This window comes from Ictalurus punctatus, chromosome 8, assembly GCF_001660625.3.
Source record: "Ictalurus punctatus breed USDA103 chromosome 8, Coco_2.0, whole genome shotgun sequence".
NCBI classification, from domain to species: Eukaryota; Metazoa; Chordata; class Actinopteri; order Siluriformes; family Ictaluridae; genus Ictalurus; species Ictalurus punctatus.
The window spans coordinates 11,439,108-11,464,547 of NC_030423.2; the positions used below are offsets into that span (position 1 = coordinate 11,439,108).

At 40.0% G+C, this 25,440-nt stretch overlaps 1 protein-coding gene across 1 annotated transcript in view; it reads right to left on the bottom strand.

The window, feature by feature from the left end:
• Window positions 1-25,440, bottom strand: part of gpc3 (glypican 3) — a 123,539-nt gene that overhangs the window by 27,083 nt on the left and 71,016 nt on the right. The window contains exons 4-6 of the mRNA XM_047157177.2: window positions 23,743-23,867; window positions 18,995-19,120; window positions 12,254-12,365 (exon numbers count right to left, since the gene is read on the bottom strand). Coding sequence (XP_047013133.1) covers window positions 12,254-12,365; window positions 18,995-19,120; window positions 23,743-23,867 — 363 coding nt within the window. The remainder of the gene's footprint in view (window positions 1-12,253; window positions 12,366-18,994; window positions 19,121-23,742; window positions 23,868-25,440) is intronic.

The window sequence follows — 25,440 nt, forward strand, 5'->3', positions numbered from 1 at the left end:
TGCAAATCTGCTATTCGATGCAGTTGTATGTACAGTTGTGCCCAAAAGTTTGCATACCCCTTGCAGAATCTGCTAAATCTTAATACTGTTTACAGAATAAGAGGGATCATAAAAATCCCATGTTGTTTCTTTAGTCCTGTCCTGAATAAGCTATTCCACATCACTGATGCTTACATATAGTCCACAAGACAAGATAATAGCTGAATTTATTAAAATGACCCCGTTCAAAAGTTTACACACCCTTGATTCTTAATACTGTGTGTCGTTACCTGGATGATCCACAACTTTATGTTTTGTGATGGTTGTTCATGAGTCCCTTGTTCGTCCTGAGCAGTTAAACTGTCCACTGTTCTTCAGAAAAATCCTCCAGGTCCTGCACATTCTTTGCTTTTCCAGCATCTTTTGAATATTTGAGCCCTTTCCAACAGCGACTATATGATGTTGAGATCCGTCTTTTCACACTGAGGACAACTGAGGGACTCGTACACGACTATTACATAAAGTGCAAACATTCACTGATGTTCAAGAAGGTAACACGATACATTAAGAGCCAGGGGGATGTAAACTTTTGAACAGGATGATCAGTGTAAATTATTGTTATTTTGTTTAAAGATCTTTTTTCATTTAGTACTGCCCTTCAGACACAAAATAATATAGTTACATGTCTCCCAGAAGACAAAATATTACACAGAGCATCCTGTTCAAAGGTTTACATCCCCCTGGCTCTTAATGTATCATGTTGCCTTCTTGAGCATCAGTGAATGTTTGCAGCTTATGTAATAGTTGTGTTCGAGTCCCTCAGTGTGAAAAGACGGATCTCAACATTATATAGCCGCGGTTGGAAAGGGCTCATATATTCAATTAAATTTTATTTGTATAGCGCTTTTTACAATGGACATTGTCTCAAAGCAGCTTTACAGAAGCATATAAACACGGTATGCAGATTTTAAATGTGTGAATTTATCCCAACTGAGCAAGCCGGTAGCGATATGCAGAAAATGCTGGAAAAGCAAAGAATGTGCAGGACCTGGAGGATTTTTCTGAAATCCTCCAGTCGTGGATCATTCAGGTAACGACACACAGCATTAAGAATCAAGGGTGTGTAAACTTTTGAATAGGGTCATTTTAATAAATTCAGCTATTATCTTGTCTTGTGGATTATATCTACATACCTGCTATGTGAAATCCCATATTCAGGACAGTACTAAATAAAACATGAGATTTTTATGATCCCTCTTATTTTGTTAACAGTATTAAGATTTAGCCGATTCTGCAAGAGGTATGCAAACTTTTGGGCACAACTTCAACTTGCTTCTTTGCAGTGCAAAAGCACAAATTCGGTTTTCTTTTTCATTCCAACAAATTACAACACATCTTATTGACACTCCTAGTGCCTCCTCACCTCTCTAGCTGTGCAAAAACGCTTCTCAAAGTTTGGCTCTGGAATCAAAGGCCAATCAGATAATTGCAGCATTTTCATGTGAACTGCACTGCTTGCTGGGAGAGAGGCAGCCCTCTGCAGTAATCCTACACTCTGGGAATTTCAACAGATGGTTTCAATAAAGGTAGAGACAGCAAGACATGCTACACAAATATTAAAATCTAATTCAACAAATCAGTGTAAGTGAAACTACATGCATTACAACAGAGATCACAGATCACATAAGCACATGACGACAATCCTCAAGCCTTTCTCCCTTTTCCCCCTAGAGTGCCTGCAAGCAACATGCTTATATAAACAAAAAACACAAGGATAAATCTTCTACTAATGAGAAGAAAATCCTTCTCCAGCACTCTTCCTTTCCCAAAACACATTCTGCTGCCTCAAGTGCAGCACTGAGCTTCCTTCGTGACTGCAGCATAGCATCACCACCACTGCTTCCCACATGTGGGTTCTATTTCGTTTAATATATATTGTCGCACTTAGGGTACAAAAGTTCAGGATCAGAACTGAGGAAAAGGGAAAAGAGAGAATGAAATGAAAAAGGGAGAGGAGAAAGCAGAGCTAGAGAGAAGAGACAAGCTAATGAAACTTCTAAAGTTATTCTTTCCCAAATTCTTAATTCCCTAATTGATTGAGTTTGGTTGCGATCTAGCAACTCTGAATTTCAACTGTATATATGGAAGAAAACAAAACAAAAAAAATACACAATCATGATCTCCCACAATCCCCACGATCTCCCACATTCCCTCCCTGCCCCAGAAAAATCAATTCATTGATTCATTCTTCTTCATTACATTTGTGCAGTGAGGAGTTGGTATTCAGACCTCATGCACAAGTACACTGGATTTGTGAATTTGAGAGGATTTTGATCCATCTTTTCAGACTTAGGAAAACTGAGGGACTCGTACACAACTATTGCAAAAGTGTGCAAGCATTCATCAATTCTCAAGCAGGCAATTCGATACATTAAGAGCCAGGGGGGTATAAACTTTTTAACAGGACGATCGGTGTAAAATGTTAATATTTTGTGTTCTGGGAAACATGTAAATGTCTCAGGCAGCTTGCGAAGGGCAGTACCAAATGGAAAATATAAGATCTTTAAAACAAAAGTAATCATTTTCCACCGATCATCCTGTTCAAAAGTTTACACCCCCCTCCCTCCCTAATGTATAGTGTTGCCTTCTTGATAACCGGTGAATGTTTGCACTTATGTAATAGTTGTGTACAAGTCCTTCGGTTGTTCTTGTTATTAATAAATTAATAAATGCAATTTTGATGCTCCCTCTTAATTTTTTTGCTCAATGATGAACATTTTGCGGATTCTGCAAGACGTAAACTTATGACCTCAACTGTACTCAACTGTGAGCGATCCATCAAGTTGGTGGTGTGCTTAAATGTGCCTAATTTTTCTTCAAAATATTGAAGTTTTATACGTCACATAAATTTGTTAGCTTAATCACATGTATTTCTGTCATAATACATCAAGCATGATTGTAGGCTAGCGAGTGAGTTTAAAAAATATAGATCATTAAATCCAAAAAAAGTCGTTAGACCCTAACAAACCATATATAGAACGTCAGATAAAGTTACAGATCGCTAACGTAAGTAATCAATTGAGAACTACAACAACGATAACAAGCTACTTACATGTGTAGCCGGAAATTGGCAGAGAGCTCATCCCCCAAGCTGAAAAGCTTCATAAAACATGACATCATTTCCAGCAAGGGAATACAGTGTGAGCATGGGTGCTCCCTGATCAGCGCCTTGAAAACTGAACTAGGGAGCTGGTTGAGACATACCTATTGAGAGAGCTGGTTGAGACATGTCTATTGGGAGTTGTAGTTGGACGGAATTGGTGCGACATTTCTTTCTTCTTTTTTTTTAAAAAATTGTCTCTTGCTTTTGTTATATCACATTACATTTGACAGCAAAAACAAAAGTGATCTGCTGCTTCAGTTCCTATTTTCTATGTTTTATGTGGGTTAAAGGCAAGTGCCTATGTTTACATTCATGGCATTTGGTAAACGCCCTTATCTAGCCCGTTATCTCATTTATATATCTGAGCAGTTGAGGGTTAAGGGCCTTGCTCAAGGGCCCAACAGTGGCAGCTTGGCAGTGATCGGGTTTGAACTATGTAGCTGTGGCTCAGGTGGTAGAGCTCTGTCCCCCCCAAAACACACTCTCTCTCTCACCCCCCACTGGCTGAAATGGACTGGCTCTCCTACCCAGGGTATTTTCCTGCCTTGCACCCAATTTTCCCAGCATGGACACTGGACCATCAGAGTTCTGACTGGGATAAAGCTGTTCATTCACCTGAAGATGAATGAATGAACGAACCATCCAAAAATAATCCATTTACGCATCTGTATAAACCAACACTGAGTATGAAGAACTTTCCTCACATAGATATTGACATACACTATCTTTGAATATGACAATTTGTACAATTTCTGAATACTCGGAATATGGCTGATTGTGACAGCATGTAATGGAAAAACACTGATGGACTGTTTGTTTGTTTTGTACGTCCTCATCTTGACAAAGTCGGATTAGCGCCGTTTGGAGTAAATGAGACATAATCACAGTACAAGGCACGTGTTTTCAAGCTTCCTGAAAACTGCCTTGATGTCGGTACTCGGACAATTCCAAGGAGGATTGATTATCACGTGATGACCTACATGTCCTCTAAAAAAAATTCTGATTCCACTGACTGTTTATTGTTGATTGCTGGTTTGAGTATTTACTGTTACCCGTAAACATTTTTAATATGTTTCTGATCTAGATGGATTAGATTAAAAGGTAATTTTTGAATATTTGGAGATCACATTAATGACATAATTGACGACTCAGTAATTCACTCGCTTACAGCTGTACAAAAAACAAAAACACCATATAAACATGTGTGTAACTTTACGTCTACAAACACATCTTTCTCATTCCTGAGCGCCATTAAACGGCTGATAATTACTTTCATACGGGGTATGCGTCGATACCTTCCAACAATATTTTCAGTGCAAGCAGTCCACAGGAAACGTCAATATCAACGAAGAGAAATTATAGTCGAGCAAGCAGATAAGAGCTCAGATGTTCTTTGAGTGCTTGCCGGCATGAAATAACTTCGGCACACAGTCATTTTATTCCCTCAGTTTATGGAAGGATGCTCATTTTAAACTTGGCCTGACTCAGACGTTACATCAGCCGCGTTTAGGCGTGAGAAAGCCGATCCTGAAGAGTCGAAAGAGGTTAAAGTTTTCTATTTTCTAATTCTATAAAAATGTTTCTGGGTTTTTAGCACAGTCCCCACTGTTACAGTGTCAGGAGAGGTGTTAATCGAAAACCAAAACACTCTACATCTCCCTGCAATTGAGCTCCATAACTGCTAAACACCCACAAGTCATTAGAGAGAAGCCAGTCACGCTAGGCGTCTGAAACAGCGTCTCTAAAGTTGAGGGGAAAGTTAAAATAAAACGTTCCATAAAAATGGCTCGGTCAACACCCAGAGTTGTTTTATAGTTCTAGAGCCGTATCAGTGTTTCCCACAGATCTGAAGTATACGTGGGTCAGGGGACTGAAGACTGGGTGGGGGGCTGTGATGTACTAGTGTGTTTAATATGTATTTAAACAGATATTGCATGTATAATGTATAGGACTGAAAGACATGACTGATTAGGTTTACATGCTCTCATTCCAGTTTGGTAGTTTTTTTAGAAATAAAAACTAACACTATTTCTCTCTCGCTCGCCTCTACAACGTCTCACCCCACCACTCTCGCTCGCCTCTACACCGTCTCACCCCACCACTCTCGCTCTCTTCTACACCGTCTCACCCCACCACTCTCGCTCGCCTCTACACCGTCTCACCCCACCACTCTCGCTCTCTTCTACACTGTCTCACCCCACCACTCTCGCTCGCCTCTACACCGTCTCACCCCACGCTCTTTCTCACCCCCCCAGTACAGACTTGTAATAGTCTGCCAGGTCACAAAGGAACCCAGCGTAAGTAACTAAAGGCCTCTTTCACATAGGCTAATGTTAATGTTCATGACTCTACCAACAGGAGAACACTGAACAACAATGGTGTGCAGGGTTGCAAAGAAAAAGCTACTGCTCTCCAAAAAGAACATCGTTGCCTGTCTGCAGTTCAAAGATCATGTTCATTTATCCAATAGCCAGAAGGCTATTGGATAAATATTTGTGAAAAGATGAGTCCAAACTCAAGTAATTCGAATGGTTAAAGAAGAATAAAGTTAATGTTTTGGAATGGCCAAGTCAAAGTCCTTACCTTAATCCAATAGAAATGTTGTGCAAAGACCCGAAGCAAGAAGTTCATCTAGGGAAACCCACCAACATCCCAGAATTGAAGCTGTTCTGTACCGAGGAATGAGCTAAAACTTCTCCAAGCCGATGTGCAGGACTGATCAACAGTGACCAGAAACGTTTAGTTGTAGTATTAGATCATTTTCCTCAATAAATAAATAACCAAGAAAAATACTTTATCTCATTTGTTTAACTGGGTTCTCTTTATCTACTTTTAGGATTTATCTGACAATCTGATGAAGTTTTAGGTCATATTTGCCGAGAAACGTCAAAAATTCTAAAGGGTTCACAAACTTTCAAGCACCACTGTATGTGCCCTGCTATTACACAGAGAGAGAGTACTAATGCAGCAGTTTGTCTGCTTCTTTAGAATGACATAATTAGAATTTAGTAGCTAGCGATTAAATGTAAACAAAGAGTCCAGGGAAATAACCTACACTCAGATTCCTGCTGAATAAGTTTAACAATGACTAATTGAATAATTTGGCTTGTGTGGGTGATTATTTAATTTAGGATGCCATCTGGTTTGCTAACTTTGTTCAGTATAACAGGAGATAATTTGTCTCCGAGTCCAGAGGGTATGAAGAGTCTTATACTGCCATTCGAATTTGTTGTGTTTCTCGGCTATGTTGTTTTGTTCACGTCCTGTATGGGTTGTTATTTGATTATAAGGTGGTTTGAAATGATTGACCCGTTGACCCATATGTCGACTTGCCCCAGAGGAGAAGTGAACCTAACCCAGACCCCTGGACTTCCCATACCTCCTTGCTTAAATCGGTCTCTCTGTCTTGTTTTAAACAAGAACACCAAGTTAATCCACTTCTATATGCCTGTTGAGAGCAGAGCCACAAAGAGCTTCTCTTCCTTGTTACCAAAAAAAAAAAAAAAAGATAGATCACCAGTTTGAAAGGTTTTGTACAAACCACCATGGAGAAAACATTCTGGTGATCTCCAGTGCAGAATTCTGCATGGTGCTGTGGCTGTGAATGCATTTGTATCCATTATAAATCCAAATGTTAGAGGGCTTTGAGAAAACGTTTTAATTGCTTGATAGAATATGCAAGACTCGAACCACTTTTTGATTTAATATTTTTGTTTAAGAGGTGTGGGAAGGATTTTACACTGCAGGCTTTTATCTGTGGAACACCATTATCAAAAACACTGGCAGCCGCTGAACTTCCTCGTCGGGTAAGCTAAAAGACTAAAACAAATGAGACAACTGATCTGGTCGGCAATTAGTACCAGTGTTTATTTCTTCGAATTATATAAGAAAATAAATGACATGAGAAGGTTAGAATGGTGTTATAAGGACCTGATTTGTACGGGTATTGATGAGGAAGGTTTAAAAAAGTATTTTTTTAATAATGTGTTGCAGTAACATTACTGTTGATGAATTAATAAGTATAAAAAGTGTACTATGAATTCATTTGTAGTATGACTTAAATAAAAGGTTTTCAAGTTAAAAATCTCTCTCGCTCTCTCTGTCTCTCAATTCAATTCAACAAGCTTTGACCATATTCATGTACGCTATTGCCAAAGCATTACCGGAAACAGAAGAACTGTTTATTAATATTATTAACATATTAGTTATAAAACTGGGTGTCCGTATAGAAACATGGAGATGAGAGAAAAGAAATTATTTCTTGATACAAATTGGTATCTTAAAGAAGTTAAAAAAACAAACAAACTGAAGACAAACAGGGCTGTCTCTCTGTCTCTCTCGCGCTCTGTCTCGCTCTCACTCCCTTTGTCTCTCTTTCACTTGCTGCATTCACGTCACCATCAAATTAAATACAAGGATCTGAATGCATTAAAAGGCAATAAAAATGAAATTTAATTAGGCATTCATTAAAATCTAACTGGGTGTAGCACCAAGGTATTACCCAAGTATGGGAAACACTTGATATAGAGTAACACACACAGCTGGAGGTGTGAAGAGATCAGATCGAGCTTTCCTAGCCGAGGGAGATCACCTCTGCTCTTACATTAAACAGACTCCATTGAGGGAAGCTCACAGTCAGTATGTGCTGTCCGTACAGATCGGTGAGCAGAGCTCCTGACTGTAGAAAACGAAAGGAGACCAGCTTTACTTGGGGGAAAAAATAATAAAAAATAGAACACAGGCCTCGGGAGAAACAGATTAAATTCATCAGATAAACCCTATGCAACAGTCACACCGGATGTTAACTCAATGCCGAAGCTGTTTGAAAAGCGATGTCGTAATCTAGCAAAAATCAGTCTTATTGTTCATCTTAAGAAAACAGAATAAAGACATTTAGCTGTATTCTGCAGCGCCTGTGTGAGCGCTGTTAGAACTTGTTCAGATCTGACTCACTTGGGACGGTATATAATGAGGGTAGCTTGTGGTACTTGTAGTGCAATAGCTGACGTAGTCTTTCATGCTGGTTGTTGTGAGATGTCTGTACTATACCCTTGTGCATACATACAATAGTGTAACTCCTAACTAGCATCTCAGAACTTTTTACAGAAGTACACGGGTCTTTTCTGCTTGTGTGTGTATGCGCTCATGCTTATAAATGTAACAGATGTGTTTCCCAAAAGCATACAGAAACTCGGCTTTCTTCCAAAGCACACTCATTTGACATAAGGACGTCAGCAACACTGATCTGCCCTCATAGCCTCCATACAGCTGATCCATGATCATATGATGCGTGTACGCGTGTGTGTGTGTGTGTGTGTGTGTGTGTGTGTTTGCTTGGCAATTTGTGGTTATACCAGCATGTCTTGACTGTCTATCTGCATTTATCTAGCACTCGTTCTCAAGCCAACCCCAGGCTATCTACTTCACGTAGAGTACGGGAGAGAAGAAGCCTGCTGGCATGAGGTAATGCGGTGGAGTAATTGAGAAAATGAAGGCTTGTCCCAGAGGAAGAGTGAACCTACCCTAGACCCCTGGTCTTCCCCCACCTCCTGCTCAGACCTGCCTCTCCATCCTGTTTAAACAAGAGCACCATGTTAATCTACTCAGACATGCCTGGTGAGCGCAGAGCTGCAATAGGCTTCTCTCTCTTTCTCTCTCTCTCTTTCTCTCACTCGCACACACACACACATCCAGTATACACACAGACCACATACACTCTCCACAAACTTCAAGTCTCACTTCAAGTCTCACACAAGAAACACAGCAAAGCAGTAGTTCACACGCACACACAAAGGAAGCGGGTGTAATCCTGACTTATGGCTCTGCACACTGACGATTCAACACCACATAACTTTTGGTATGACCAAGATGACACAACCAAGTGGAACCGAGATACTTCACAGCTCTCTCTCTCTCTCATGATGACCTGCTATAGCCTAAAACCTTGGATTTCTGTTGCAGACAAGGACTGCTGCTGCAACTTTGCAAAACTTTGCAACCTTTCAATAGTCCTTTAACTGCAACTGCTAACATAATTATATATAGATAAACAAATAAGGAAATAAAATCAAAATAAAATCTCAGAGTTTGCATGTTCTCCCTGTGCTTCTGGGGTTTCGTCCCCTAATCCAAAGACATGTGTTGTGTGTGAATATGTGTGTTTGCTGTTGTGCCCTGCGATGAGTTGGCACACCGTCCAGGGTGTCCCACCGCCTTGTGCCCCGAGCCCCCTGGGATTGCCTCCAGGCGCCCCGTGACTCTGGTTAGAATAAGCGGTCCAGAAAACGGATGGATGGATGATACGTTGTATTTAACTGCTTAAATATTATGGAACGTCCATAAAACTTGAGTCGTCAGTCCAGAGGAGTTCACGCTGTCTGGTTTCTCATCGACTCGACCAGCTGTTGCCACTTTTTGTCTCATTAACTTCAAGAGAATGAAAAAGGTGACGCTGCTGATGAAATGACTTCATATAGCTACAAAAAAAAAAAAAATCAATAACAGGAACTAACTTCCGTTTCAGGAAAACCTACTGACTTTTACCAAGTGCCAACACTAGAGACTCCTTCCGTGAAATGTTCAATAATCGTCACCTAACAGAAAACTTATACAATATCAACAATTACATGATTTTCTTTCTTAACCAGCACTGCATTTTTAATTCATTTATTATTAGGTTTAGATTAAAGTGCTGCATCTGCCATACCATATATACAAAAGTCCCTGTGAATGAGCAGTTACTATAGAAACATTAACATATTAAATCGTATCGTTTATGTTTGACTACTATCAGAGCCGTGCTGTTGTACATTTTACATTTATTCATTTAGCAGACGCTTTTATCCAAAGCGACTTACAAATGAGGAAATATGAGCAAAGCGATATATCAAGTGGAGAACAATACGAGTAGTGCTACCATACAAGATCTATAATTGAGTTCGAGGGAAGAAAAGTGTGCAGAGTAGAGGTGCAAGAGCCAGAGTATGTTATATATATATATATATATATATATATATATATATATATATATATATATATATATATATATATAAATAACATGGGGTTGGCATTTAAGGGTTGGTAAATGGTCTGCACTTATATAGCGTTTTTTTTTAACCTTAGTCGTTCCAAAGCGTTTTACACTGTATCTCATTCACCAATTCACACACACCAATGGTAGAAGAGCTGCCATGCAAGGCGCTAACTTGCCATCGGGAGCAACTTGGGGTTCAGTGTCTTGACCAAGGACACTTCGGCATGTGGAGTCATGTGGGCCTGGAATCCAACCGCCAACCCTACGATTAGTGGACAACCCGCTCTACCACCTGAGCCACAGCTGCCCGGTTAGTTAAGTTAACGATTAGTTAAGTGCTCATGGAAGAGGTGGGTCTTTAGCTGTTTTTTGAAGATAGTGACAGCTTCTGTGGTCCGGATTGAGGTTGGAAGTTCATTCCACCACTGAGGGACAGTTATAGCAAATTAGTCAACACCATCTAATTTGAAAAGTGAACTATCATTGTATCACCGTACACACACATTCTCTTTTAAAAGAAAAAATGATTTGACCATCATTCAGGTGTGACATCATGCCGCATGGATGCTGCTTAAAATTCCAGCACCCCAGTCTAAAACGCCTTTCTGCGTCCCTAGCTACAGATATGCCCTAATAATTTATAAAAATTATCAAACAATAAAAAGTCGTAAGCTCAAATATTTGTGAAACCATACTTGTTAGGACAATAGTAACGGGTAAGAAACAAAGCCGAATGCACAGAAAGAACATACCCATAATGCATAATGTCTCTTACAGCTGTGGTTCTCAAACTGGGGTCTCTAAAACTAGACATGAAGCAGATTCAGTATCGGAGAAAGCAGGATTCAAAAACACACCTAAGGCTACACAGAGCTACATGACTTTGACTTTACAGCTACTCGAGAACAGGATGGGAAAAGCTCTGTGCTTCACATACGCCCCCTGGAGTCACGCCAGTGAAAGCTTAACCGTGTTTAAGTTTGTTCCATTCTAGCGCACACCTGACACCCACGCCATTAGAATGTGAATGAATGACTGCACAGAAAAATTCCCCAGTGTTGAATTAACCTCCAAAGAGTTCGTTTGTGTCCAATTGGACTTGAATAAACACTGTAGGTGTTAATTCAGCACTGTGGATTTTACTTTATTAAGTTACATTACAGCATTTGGCAGACGCCCTTATCCAGAACAACTTACAATGATCTCATTTATACAACTGAGCAGTTGAGGGTTAAGGGCCTTGCTCAAGGGCCCAAGAGTGGCAGCTTAGCAGTGCTGGGATCTGAACTCACAACCTTCCGATCAGAAGTCCAACGTCTTAACCACTTTACAAAAAGTTCCAGTTATTGTTCTTTTATCATGTTCACACATGCTGGGAATGCTGCGTCAAACATTCATTATAATCGAGACACGACCATATAGTATCGTTCTAAATTTAAAGTATGTGCATCGTTACACCCCAGTTATATAGGTGCTATATGCTAGCGGTTTACATTATGCCACACTAACGTGTTTTTCATGTCCAAATCTAAAGCTCAACTGAACATGGCAGAAACTGTTCTGAAGCTTTAAAACACATGTTTGTGTTCCGTGTGTGGAAACTTGGAATGTAAATTAAAAAAAAGGTGTTTTTTTTCTCTTATAGAAAAGATGGTACAGTTTTGCTTAATGTGCTTAATATTTGAATAGTTGCATTATACACGCAACAATCTGTGTGATCAGTCTAAAGGTGTAAAGTTTTTACACTGCAAAACGTTCTAACAAGCCTTGCCCTAAAAATCCCATCCACACACGTGAAGAGAAACGCTGATGTCTCCACCACCTGTGGTATTGTCAAGGGACAAAGGCAGGCTTCTGCTGTGTCTTCAGCAGTGGTCTGTTTTGAAGATGCCTGCAGCCCTTATGACTGGGTTCCTCCTGATAGAGCACTTCTACAAATCCTAGTGTGTGAGTCGAGTTGTGAAAAAAGTGATACAGAGAATATCGGGATGTGGTAATGCTTTTGATATGAACGATTGTTCTTCAGGTGTGTGTGTGTGGGGGGGGGGGGGGGGGGGGGGGTGCAGATTCACACTCACCTGGTTGATGTGTTTGAGTTTGTCAATGATTTGGCTGATGACAGGTTCGGGGTGCTTGTGTTTGGTGTCCGATCCATGAGACTGGCTCCTCTTCGGCCCTGGACCTGAAAACCTATTCAGACGCAACAAAGTCATTAGGCTACGTGCACACACTCATGGGTCATGAGTTACATTTCTCAAATTACAAAAATCTGCACTAAGCATGTAAACTGAAGCTTGGATATAAAACTAAACGTGGACTATATTGCCATCTAGAGGTGAAATGAACAAAAAGGCTCCAGGAATTTCATCATTTGATTGTATTTACGGGATCTGGCAGACGCCCTTAACCAAAGCGACTTGCAAGTTAATTTAAACATTTTTTTTAAAAAATGAACAGTACTTGAGTAAGTGTATAAATTAAATAATATGAAACTCAATTGGACAGGAAGCTTGAACTCTCTCTCCCAAGAGAATGGCTGTATTTTAAGTGGTGAGTTTACAGTGAAGCTCTATAAAATCATCAGTGGATAATCATGTCCATTTACAAATGAAGCAGCACAACAGAATCATAAAATATATACACAGTTATAGAAATATTTCTGGAATTTCTTTACATAGGATGTGCTTCAAATCTCCATGTGGGTAGGCATGTAGGCATGTATGTATGTATGTATGTATGTATGTCTGTATGTATGTATGTATGTATGTCTGTCTGTCTCTCTCCCTCTCTCTCTCTCTCTCTCTCTCTCTCTCTCTCTCTCTCTCTCTCTCTCTCTCTCTCTCTCTCTCTCTCAGAGGAGCAGTGAAACTTATGTTCCAGTAGCTTACTCCCTATTAAAATGTAATTAGTGTATTAGAGATTTGCTAGGACCGAGTCAGAGAGACACAGAACTACCGAGCGACTGCCACAAACCCCACTCTGACAAACAACTTCCATTTAGTCCTAACACTACACTGTCAAACTTACAACTCCATTACAGTCAATAACACGTTTCGTAACCTGTTTGACTGTGGTAGAGTGTGAGCGTTACCCATAGACTGTGATTTTTCATCAGCGCCAACCATAAAGTAGATAAATATGACTTACCATAGCACCACACAAATACAAAAGACACATTAAAAAAAAACTTAACCAGAGAGAGAGAGAGAGAGAGAGAGAGAGAGAGAGTGAGAGAGAGAGAGAGGCAAAGATATGAGATCATGGGCCATTCTTAGCAATGACATAACCCATCATCATTCATAGTTTCATCGACTCTATGCCCCTTTTCTTCATTAAACCAAATTACATTTGCATACTTATTTATTCTCCTTATTAGGCTTGATGGCAGCCCACCTTCCGCCCTTAATTATCACATTAATAATACATACACATATTCCAGAAGGAAGAGATATGAAGATAAAAAAGATGAACAGGAGGGAGGAAGAGAGAGAGAGAGAGAGAGAGAGAGAGAGAGAGAGAGAGATTGATTCAGTGGCAACGTTGAATGTTGAATGGTTATGATCTTAAGATGAATTAATTTTAATTGATTAAATATGACATTTGTGTAAAGATTAATTAAGAAGCATCTCCTCAGTATATGAGAGAGAATCCCAGAGAGTCACGGTTCCTCTGTGTGAGCTTATCGGAGTCAAATCCACCGATCCACACCACTGAAATGCAAATGCACCGATGACTGGAAGGAGAAAGAGGATAAGGACGAGTGCAAGGATACAGTATAATCGTAAAATACTCAGGAGAAGCATTCACTAAAACTTTATTTGAACTTTGGGAAATAATTTCCCTCGCTATGATCCCAGGATAACTGGAAGATTACCATGAGGTAGAGCAACTGAAGGAGGAACTGAAGGAAAGAGAACTGAAGGATAAAGTTAATTCTCCAGAGAATATCCCTGACCTCCACTGTTCCTATGTGATCCCAGAGGTTTAGGAATCCTCGATCTCCTATTTTAGACATTAGCTGATTATCCAACTCTGTGCTAGCTACATTCAACGGTACTGTATGTCTTTCGTTTATTTTGAGATTCATCTTGCATTATTAAGACGATGCTAGTCAGTTATTACACAGAAATATTATGCAATAACTACACTGTATGGCTGAAGCCACCGCCATTTTGAGTGTTTCCGCATGGCGGTGCAGCGGTCATGTGGTACAAGTCGGAGTGCTCCAAAAATTCCTCGTTTACAAGTCGTAATTACGAGTTCTACGAAGACATGAACGCTTATTATAAGTCGGAATCTCAGAATTACGGTGATTACGACATGGCATGAATGCAGCTACAGTCACCATCTGCACTGCTTCCTGTGTTTGTTTATTTGAATGATCATCAAACGAATGTGATTGGTTAAGTAATGTGGACAACTGGATTAAAGGCTTGTATAATAATTAGAGCCAATTATTTAACAACGTCCATGGAGAGGAAAATCTTCATACCCACCGATAAGGTGTGCACCTGGGCCAACGTAACGTAGCAGAAAAGCTAGACACGGAATACAACACTGATACTGTCTGGATCCAGGATGAGAACTGTATGCTGTATAGGCTCAAACCTACGTGAGACTTGTTTGATGAGCATGATGCAACACCGGGACACTTCACTGGCAAAATCACCGGACCTCAGTCCTATAGATCAGCAGGTGTAAGACACTGACGGCATCTTTCCCTACCAGAATTGGCTCTTATTATTACAGTATTAATGTGAGGACAGATGTAGACAAAACATAGGAATGAAATGATACATGCAACTATTTGTGATGCTTATTCTGATGTTTCTACTGTCCCAATTTGTCTTTTGAAATGATGAATTTCGTCACCTCATGTATTCTTCAGAGCCATCTTCAACATTTTGATTGAATCTATGATTCTGTGGTATGCTTGAGGGAGCACAGTGATAGCAGTGGTAGCATTACCGCCTCACAGCTCCAAGGTCCCCTACTATCTGTGTGGAGTTTCGTGTATTCTCCCCATATCCGTATGGGTTTCCCCATTCCCTTGCCCCCACCCCAATGAACTGTAAGTGGACTGGCTAAGATAAATTGCCCCTAGTGAATGAGTGCGTAAATGTCTGTATGCATGGTGCCATGCAATGGACTGGCCAGTCACGGTGTACCCTCACCTTACATCCAGTATTCCCAGGGTAACGCTCCTGATCCACCACGACCCTGAACGTGGTTATTGAAAGTGACTGGTAATGAGTGTTATGATTGTTGTGTTTACATCCTTCCATGCTCTGTGTGCATGGATGTTGTGTTTACATCCTTCCATGCTCTGTGTGCATTATACAAATACTTTGAAAGTAAGGATTGCTAGACAAAGTAGTACAGAACATGGGATTTCTCAGAATATAGGTGAGAAAAAAACTAAAGGTTTCACAGAAAAAAACTTTTCCTCCTTAGAACAATATGAATAATAATAAAAAAAAGAATAATGGTAAAAGTATATGAATAATCATGCACTAATACCTGACTTACTTAAATATGAACTAATGATGAGTTAAGGCATGTAATAATCACAAACTAATGAAGTGCTCACCTTAACCTTGACGTGAGTCTTATGAATACATGCATGATACGTGATTAACATGTTTGAGTTAATGTATTAACCAACACATAGGGGTAAACTAAACCAAGACCGCTCTATAAGAAAGAATATGAATTATATGTGCAGAATTTCAAATTCCGTCTATAATTTGCCATATGCTGCTGCGTACACAAACATCATCGGATGGCGCTGGATTACTTTCATAATTGACATTGATCCTCCTTATCAAACATGGAAAGATGCACTAATAAGAAACACCACTAATTTCATCTCAACCCATTTTGTATCATTCTCCATCCATCTCTTTTCAAATCCCACTGTAGCACAAGTGCATACTCTGGGTAGCTAGGGCCCGCGGCACTGCTTCTTTGCCCATAAGGGTGAAATTAATAAAATAACATTTATTCATTTAGCCAACACTATTATATATTAACATTTAAAAGCAGTGTTCTGTTTAGTTTACCCCTATGTGTTAAGTAATACATTAAATAACAAACGTACTGAAGGTAGTCATTATTCACGCGTGAATTCATAAGACTTACATCGTAGTTACGGTTAACTCTTCATTAGTTTGTGATTAGTCCATGCCTTAACTCATTAGTTCATATTTACATAAATATTAATTCAAGTATTAGAGCATGGTTATTCATTATGTGCAAAAGATGAACTACACTGCTGTAAGTAGCGAGTATGCATGTTTATATGGGACTTTTTGACTTCTTGTCTCTTTAATACACAAATTCTTGCAGAATGAAGTAGTAGTAAATACAAATAGATTTTTAAGTCATTATTATCCCATGGTTTGTAATTTGCAACAGTTTAAACAAGCCAATTAAAAAAATAAAATAAAAAAAAAAGCTATGAATTAAAGTCAAGCTGTAAGAATTCCAATTCTTGCATAAATTTAGAATATATATTCAATTTTATTTGTATAGCGCCTTTAACGACTTTGGGCATTGTCTCAAATCAGCTTTACAGAAACATATAAACACAGGATATAGATTTTAAGTGTGTGAATGTATTCCTGTTGAGCGAACTGGTGGCGATGATGGCAAGGAAAAACTTCCTAAGATGATATGAGGAAGAAACCTTGAGAGGAACCAGACTCAGAAGGGAACCCGTCCTCATCTGGGTAACGACGGATAGTGTGAAGGTAAAAGAAAGTTCATTATGATTTTTATATGAAGTCTGTTAATAACAGTCAATTCCATGAATAACAAAATGAATAGCAATCGCACAAATATGATATTTTTGTTAAAACACTAGTTTAAAAAATATCTGTAAAGAAATATTTAGTCAGCCACCTCTAGACAGCACTGTATTGAACCAAGCAGACACTTGTAGAGGGATCTTGGACATTTCCACATGCAGAATAATTCACGATCCTTTACATACTGCGTTTATACAATGTAGTCACAGATGACTGTTGCAAAATGTTAATGTCTAAAATGTACTGTTTTGCGTTTTGCTTCTCATCAGATTTTCTGTCCAATCAAATGCTCTCTAGAATCTGAAGTGTCCCGCCAACAACTTTGCCGTCGGTGAGTGAGAGAAATATCAGCAAGCATGGGTTATAAAGGTGTCTTTGGCTGTTTGAGCACGCATGTTTTATTCAGTTTTCCAACCGTACATTGGATAAGAAGGAAACGGCTTGAATTCATTCACGTTGAAGAAAGAGGTATTTGTGCCAGCTCACAATTTTGTGTCAAGTACGGCTTAGCCCGGGCTGTGAGGTACACTAAACACTATTGGCTATTTAAAAAGGGGAGGAGTCAGTCTAAATGTCCCACCTTGACTTCCTATTTCAGTGGAAACTACGTCAACACATCGAATAACGCTTCAGTTTCAAGGCACTTTAAACGTTTAGAACGTCTAGAACCCTATAACGGAGTGTTTTCCAGAACGAGTTGCAAGAACTGTTTTTTGTGAGCCTTAATTATCCAATAAACCTATAACCTCTGACTGTTCAAATGGAAAGTGCCAATAATGAAGCAGACTCTATTCCTAGCAAATTATAATCTCATCACAGATGTCATTTCCATGCATCTGCATATTCTCTCCTACAGCTGTAGACTATTTGTCTCTCCCTGTGTCTGGTTCTCATTATCTCGGGCCGGTAGGAGAGTGACCACTGACATTCTCTGGCTGCTCCGAAGGCTTACTGCTCTTTAGCTGACAGTGATTGAGCTCTGCTGCTGCTTTCTAATCTCCTCACTGTCAGATCTCAGATCTGGCGCACCCGAGTGAGCAGCTTAGTGGCATAATGAAAAAAACACACACAAATAATACAACAGTGACGTAGATACGATGTCCTACCGGCCACTACAGCAGCATGACACCAACATGAACCAAATGAGGATGTAGACGGACACAGAACAATAAATAGAGATTCCAAGCAAATTGTTCAAGTTATAATGACGTAATGTCTTAATGACGACTGTAATGAACGCAGATAGAGTTATAGACGAAGCTCATTTTTAATGGCACAGATGCACATGCATTGCAAGGAAGCCCATGTTATCCTGGCTTAGATTGAAAGTGAGACAAAGCTATGGAAGGTGGAGGTGCAGAGACACAAGGCAAAGTGAAATATGGCAAACTCCAAATTGGGTTCCACTGGGTGAGTGGAGAGCCAGGCAGAGGCGGTGAATGCGATCGAAGGCGCAATTAAGCAACCGGAGAGAAACAACAGCTTCGATGACATTAATAACCCTTCACGCAGCCTGAGTCAAGATTTACACCCCAAAGCCTGTCAAGCGAGGGATGGACTGTGCAGAGCTCATCACTTCTCGACAAACACAACCTTCAGCTCACCTACCTCCACTCTCTCTGCCTCAGGCACACAACACAACTAAAGTCAACTGGCTCCCATACAATCCATACCTCAGCATTACATTACAAACAGGATCATATAATATGTTTATTTGGGAGAGTATGGAACAGCAATATCCTAGAACGAAATGTGGGAGGATAAGTGCACAACATTTTGCTCTGTAGTTTATAGTGCTACATGTGATGAAATGATGCGGGGAAACGTGTATATTTTATATATATATATATATATATATATATATATATATATATATATATATATATATATATATATATATATATATATATATATATATATATGATGTCTTGAAGAAGTGAGCTAAACTAAAATGAATAGTGTGTTCGTATAGAGTCCATGTGTAATGTGGCCCTGCTGTTGTTTACTCACTTGTCTGTCATCTCCTGCCCGTTCCAGCAGAGGGAGCCGTTGAGTGCCGCTGGCTCGCGGCTGCACAGAGTCTCCCCAAGATTAGCATAGAAGAAACTGAAGCCCCTCAGACTCTGGATAAACTCTCTGAAGATACAAATAAATAAAAAAAAAGAGCAGAAATATGAAAACAAAAAGTGATGGTTTAAACAGGAACGTGAATTAGTTGTGAGAATTAAAATGGCAGCAAAAAGAAGAGAATAAAAAGGAAAGCAAAGGAAACGAAGGGGGGGGGGGGAGCCTGTGAAACCAGATCTCCTCCATTTCCTTGTGTTTCCAGTCAGAATAAGTTGAGTTGTAGTGTTTTGATGGTAAATGGACTTTGAGGATCAAACTGCACTGCCTGCTGCGCTGGCCCAGGCTCACTCATCTGTTCATCAGCGAGAGGGAGGGAGGAAGCATGCAAGATGGAGAAGGCAGAAGGCAGCTCAATGTCACTGTCACGGCAGGAGACAAAGCCAGTGTTAATGAGCGCCTCTCTGTCAGCATCACCTCACACACACACACACAACCCACTTTCATAACTGCAATACATATAGAATAACCCTTGGGTCTGTAAACAAAATGAAATATTCACTTATTTACTTTATTCAATAGAATTTTGAGTATTTTGTGTAAGAATATTACTAAACTAAATGACTATCCTTACAGTGTTGGAATTTTTTGATCATATACTTCCCACAAAGAGACAGACAGACAGACAGACAGACAGACAGACAGACAGACAGACACACACGCAGACACACACACAGACCATCATTAAGAGGAGAGTCCAATCTGAGCTGAAAGCAAGCCCTCTGGACAGCTAGGTGAAGGTTAAGGGCAGACTCAGAGGACAGCACTGAACATTATAGTTGCTGAGAGCGCACTGCAAGTGTGTGTGGAGTGCTGTGCTGGAGAGCTATCTATTACAGCATGCCAGCCAGCTTTCAAGGCTGCCGCTCTAAGAGACAGCAGTGGATCTTCAGGAGTTGTACAAAAAGGCACAAATGCACCATGAGGAACTCTAATCATTACTCAGCCATTAGATACACAATTGACTTACTGTCCCCCCCCCGCAAAAGTGGAACCATGAGGAATCCAAAAGTGTAATGTACTACACATGTCTCAAGTAGTCAAGCACTTGTGTACAATTGCGTACAGTCTAACCAGCCTTTGTTTAGATATTCACCAGCTGCAAAACCCAGGTTACTTAGTGGTATAGAAAATCCCATTTTAATTAAGAAGGATGTTTAAATTAATATTCTAATGTCATGAACATTAAATTTAATACCATCTTCAAAATCAAGTCGTCACTACCAGCTTCTAATTAATTTATAATATCCCATATATATATATATATATAGTACAAAAATTCATTTATTCATATATATATATATATATATATATATATATATATATATATATATATATATATATATATATATGAATAAATGAATTTTTGTACTGCATAAGGCATATTATAGTAATTTTATAAAGTTTTTAAAGCTTTTAAAAATAATTAAATGAAAAATTTGCCTTTGGCTCTCACGTGTTCCTCTCTATGCAGGTCCCAGTCAAGTCTGATGTTTTTATTTGACAAATGGTCTCTCACTCAGTCATTCACTTTCAGTAAATGCTCTATCCTGGTCAGGGTCGCTGGGGATCCAGAGTCTATCCTGGGAACACTACGTGAGAGGTGGGAATACACCTCGGATGGAATGCCAATCCACCGCAGGGCACAATGCACACCCATTCACGCCTTGGGGCAATTGCATGTTTTTGGTGGAGGTGGATGGAAAACAGAGAACCCAGGGGAAACCCACACAGACACGAGGAGAACATGCACATCCTGGAGCTGTGAGGAACCATGCCACCTGACAAGTGGTCTATTTCTCAGTAATATAAAAACATTTCCTGGAACATTTCCTTTTTTTAAAAAGTTACTATGGAATTCTAAAATTTGATCCATTCTATTGATACAAAATGCAGCAAACATGCAATCTATGACAAATGAAGGTTACTGAGACTTTTGCACAGTACTGTATTTTCATTATCACAGGGCAAGTCTGAAACTCATCACTTTGTAACAAGATTAAAGATATGTCTAAAACAGTGCCATGAAAAAGTACATTGCGCTTGATGAGTTCCTCTATTTTATGCATATTTTCGTACCTCATTTCGATGAGGTTTCCGATCCTGATACAAATGTAATATAAGACATGAGGAAACACAAAACGTGGTTTATAAATGATCATTTCATTTATTGAAGGAAAAACAACTGCAACCAAACACTTCTGATAACTGGAGATCAGTCTTTCACATCGCCGTGGAGGAGTTTTGGCCTACTGTTCTTTACAGAATTGCTTTAATTCAGAACAATGGGGGGCTTTTGTGCATGAACTGACCGTATAAAGTCCTGCTCCAGCATCTCAATGGGGTTTGTTTCTTTTGAGCCATTTAGAGGTGGACTTGATGTTGTTCTTCAGATCACTCTATTGCAGCATAACTCAACTATGATTAAGCTTCACGTCACCCACTGATGATTAGACATACTCCTTCAGGATTTTCTGGTAAAGAGCCGAATTCATGTTTTCGTCGATTATGGCCCAGGCCTTGAAGCAGCAAAGCTTTCCCACACCATCACACTACCATCACTATGTCGTTAGTATGATGTTTTAATTGTGGAATGCTGTGTTAGCTTTATGCCAGACGCAATGGGACTCATGTCTTTTAAAAAGTTTCACTTTCAACCCCTCAGTCCACAGACATCAGCTCAAAAGGTTTGGAGGTCATGAAAGTACTTTTTCAGCAAACATGAGACAAGCCTTTATGTTTCTCTTGGTCAGCAGTGGTTTTTGCCTTGCAACTCTTCCATGGATACCATTTTTGCCCAGTCTTTTTCTAAATGAAATCATGAACGCTACATTCTTGGTAGGCTAGCCACTTCTGGGAAGATTCACCACTGTTCCAAGTTTTCTCCATTTGGAGATAATGGCTCTCACTGCGGTTCGTTGTGGTCCCAGAGCCTCAGAAATGGCTTTGTAACCCTTTCCAGGCTAATATACTTCAATAGCTTTATTTCTCCTCCTTCCAGAATTTCTTTTGATCACGGCATACTGTGCTGCTTGTTGAGACTTTTTAGTTGTCATATTGCTGGAAAGATTCTATTCAAGTTATGTTGAGATTCAACAGGCCTGAATTCATCTGAGTGTGTCTAGTCTAATTGAACACAATCATCAATTACATTTGGTTAATTGGTTGATTGAGTAACTAAGGGGGCAATTACTTTAGGGCCTGTTGGTGTTGGATAACGGTCTTTGTTCAATAAAATGGCGCACGGTGGCTTAGTGGTTAGCACATTCGCCTCACACCTCTAGGGTCGGGGGTTCGATTCCCACCATGGCCCTGTGTGTGTGGAGTTTGCATGTTCTCCCCGTGCTGCGGGGGTTTCCTCCGGGTACTCCGGTTTCCTCCCCCTGTCCATGCATGGTAGGCTGATTGTCCAAAGTGTCCGTAGTGTATTAATGCGTATGTGATTGTGCCTTGCAATGGATTGGCACCCTGTCCAGGGGGGGGATTTGGGAACAGTGGCTTAGCGGTTAGCAGGTTTGCCTCACACCTCCGTGGTTGGGGGTTCGCATCCCGCTTCCACCATGCGTGCAAGGAGCTTGCATGCTTCGGGGGTCTCCTCCAGGTACTCCAGCTTCCCCACCCAGCCCAAAGACACATGTTGTAGGCTGACTGGCATTTCCAAATTGTCCCTAACGTGTGATTATACCCTGCGATGGGTTGGCACCCCGTCCCCAGTGTCCCCCACCCTGAGCTCCCTGGGATAGGCCCCAGGCTCCCCCACGACCCTGTTTAGGATAAGCAGTATTTTGTGTTTACTCATTTAAAATTCTGTTAGAAGATCTAAAACAATTAAGTATGACAAATCTGGAACATCTTTTGCATCGCATTGTAGTTTTTCTCTTTAGTGGAAAAAAATTCTTTGAATTCGAGTTAGGCAAACAAAAAGCGTTCACCCTATTCTCTAAAGACTGAGTCTGAATGCTGCAACAGCCGTCTGTGGCTGGGAGTCAGGGGAGCAAAATTGGCCAGGTCAGATTGACACTAGACATTGTGGGCAAAATCAATCGTGTGTGAAAAATCAAAACAAAACAAAGAAAGCTAGTGAGGCCAGCCAATTATAACAACACCATCTGATAAGTATTGACATCAGCAACATTTTTATGTTAATATGGTAATCTGAATTGTCATTTCAATCATTAGTTTACAACTAGTAAAAAATCCTTTCTACACCTGTGAATAGGTTTTAAAAAGAAACTTTACAGTTACATTTATATAGCGCTTTACATAGTGGGGGGATTGGGTTATCTCCTCAACCACCACTAGTATGTATCATCCACCTGGATGCTACACACCACACACCAGCTATAAGTGGAGAAGAGAAGAGAGTGATGTAGCCAATTCAGAGATGGGGATTATTAGGCAGCCATGACGGAGAATGGCCAATTACTGGCTAGGAACTTTTTATGCGACTTAAGAGAAGTCTTAGTGACAAAAATAGATTTTTTTGTGAATATGGTCATTACCATTACCAGTTCATTACCATGCCTTGAATAGAGTTAGAACAGAAAATACCACGAACCTGTGCACTACAACACCCCTGCACTATGTATTACACACTTTTGTACTGAAAACACACCTATTAATTCATCCATTACCTGCGTTGTCCAGAAAGAGTCTCATCAGGATCAAAGTTGACGGGTTGAATGACTAGAGCCCGCTCCACCGGTGATGTCACTGCACGAGCCCTGCGCTGGGGGGTGTGTGAACACATGCTGCTCACCTGAAAAACAAACAGAGAGTATTTAGGTCTACGTGCATAGATGTTTACTAGCACACTAAAAAATATGCCCAAATGACTAAACCTCTGGTGACATACTGTGCTGTTTAATACATTATGCTTGGAACAGGGCCTAAGCATTTAATTCAGAGATAAGGCTGTGTAACAAAAGAAAAACCCCTTTTTAAATTGCCCTTGTCAACTTGCAGTTTCTCTTGGGGGAATTCCCGCTGGCATCTTAAAGGCCTTCCAAGTGTACAAGTGCATGGTTGAAAACAGTTCTGGAATGCAGAATGCCCTGAAACTTTTTTCCCCTTATTCAGCTAATCACTTGGCTCGCTGTACAGCCTTCTTCTCCGGTTTGTTTATTCGGGCGACGTGTGACAATAGGATTTACATAACAAAGCTACACCACTGTCAAGCTAGTCAGCCACTTGCACCTTGTTCTTTCACTAATCATCATCCTGCGCTGCTCTTGTTCTCTCTGATAAACGCCATTGTTTTTATATGGGACAACATCATCATATTAAACACAGCGGCCCTTCTGTGCACAGCAATGATAATAGAAAGTGTCTATTGTATTCAGGTGCAATAAAAATGCAAATGCATGCTACTGTTTAGCTTGTGCTTTAATGAATTGCTGCTGGATTAATTTCCCAGGGGGTTCAGGAACTTAATTCTTAATTCTGGACTGAATTCTGCGATGTAATGTTAGCGGCTAATTGTGCTCGGCTGGCTATAAGTGAATATGTGCAGTACACCAGATGCAGAATACCAATGGGACCACGCAATGCAGACATCAAAAGGTGGGGGAGAGAACACACACACACACACACACACACACACACACACACACACACACACACACAGGGTTGTGAAAATCAGAATGTGTAAGAATGAAAACACACCTGTAAGAGATACAGTATAGGACAGCACAATCCAACCTAATCTCTACCTACCACATCTGCAGCATATGTGCAAGTACAAACAACAACTATTTCAACATATTTTCCATTACTTTGAGGGAAAAAAACAACAGAGAATGCTTACTGAAACTCGGGTATAATGGAAGTGGAAGTCTAAAAGGAAATTTGCTGTATTTGATCAATGCACTTTTCTGTAATTATATTGTACTGTATTCATATGCATTCGTGTATTTCTACTGTACATTAAGCTTGTGGTTATGTATTAATGACATAGTTGCACGAGTCTGATTACGCCTGGATAGAACATTTTCAGAAGAGCTTTCACGAAAGCGTTGGGTAAAGCTCTGTAAAAACAGCTTTTGTAATAAAATGTCAAGTCTCTGTCATCCTAACACATTTATTGTTGGAGTAGAACACTTGTAGTTTTGAATTCATGTTATATAATCACAGGTAAACATTCACTGACATGCCCTTAAAGTGCACCTATTATGGTTTTTCAAATATCACCTTTCATGTAGTGTATTATAGAGCTGTTTGTGAAAGTAAAAGGTCTGCAAGGTTTCAAAAATCAAAGCGCACAACAAACTGAGTTATTGACTCCCAAAAGAAGGAACCGATTCTGAACAGCTGAAACGAGTCGTCAGTAATTC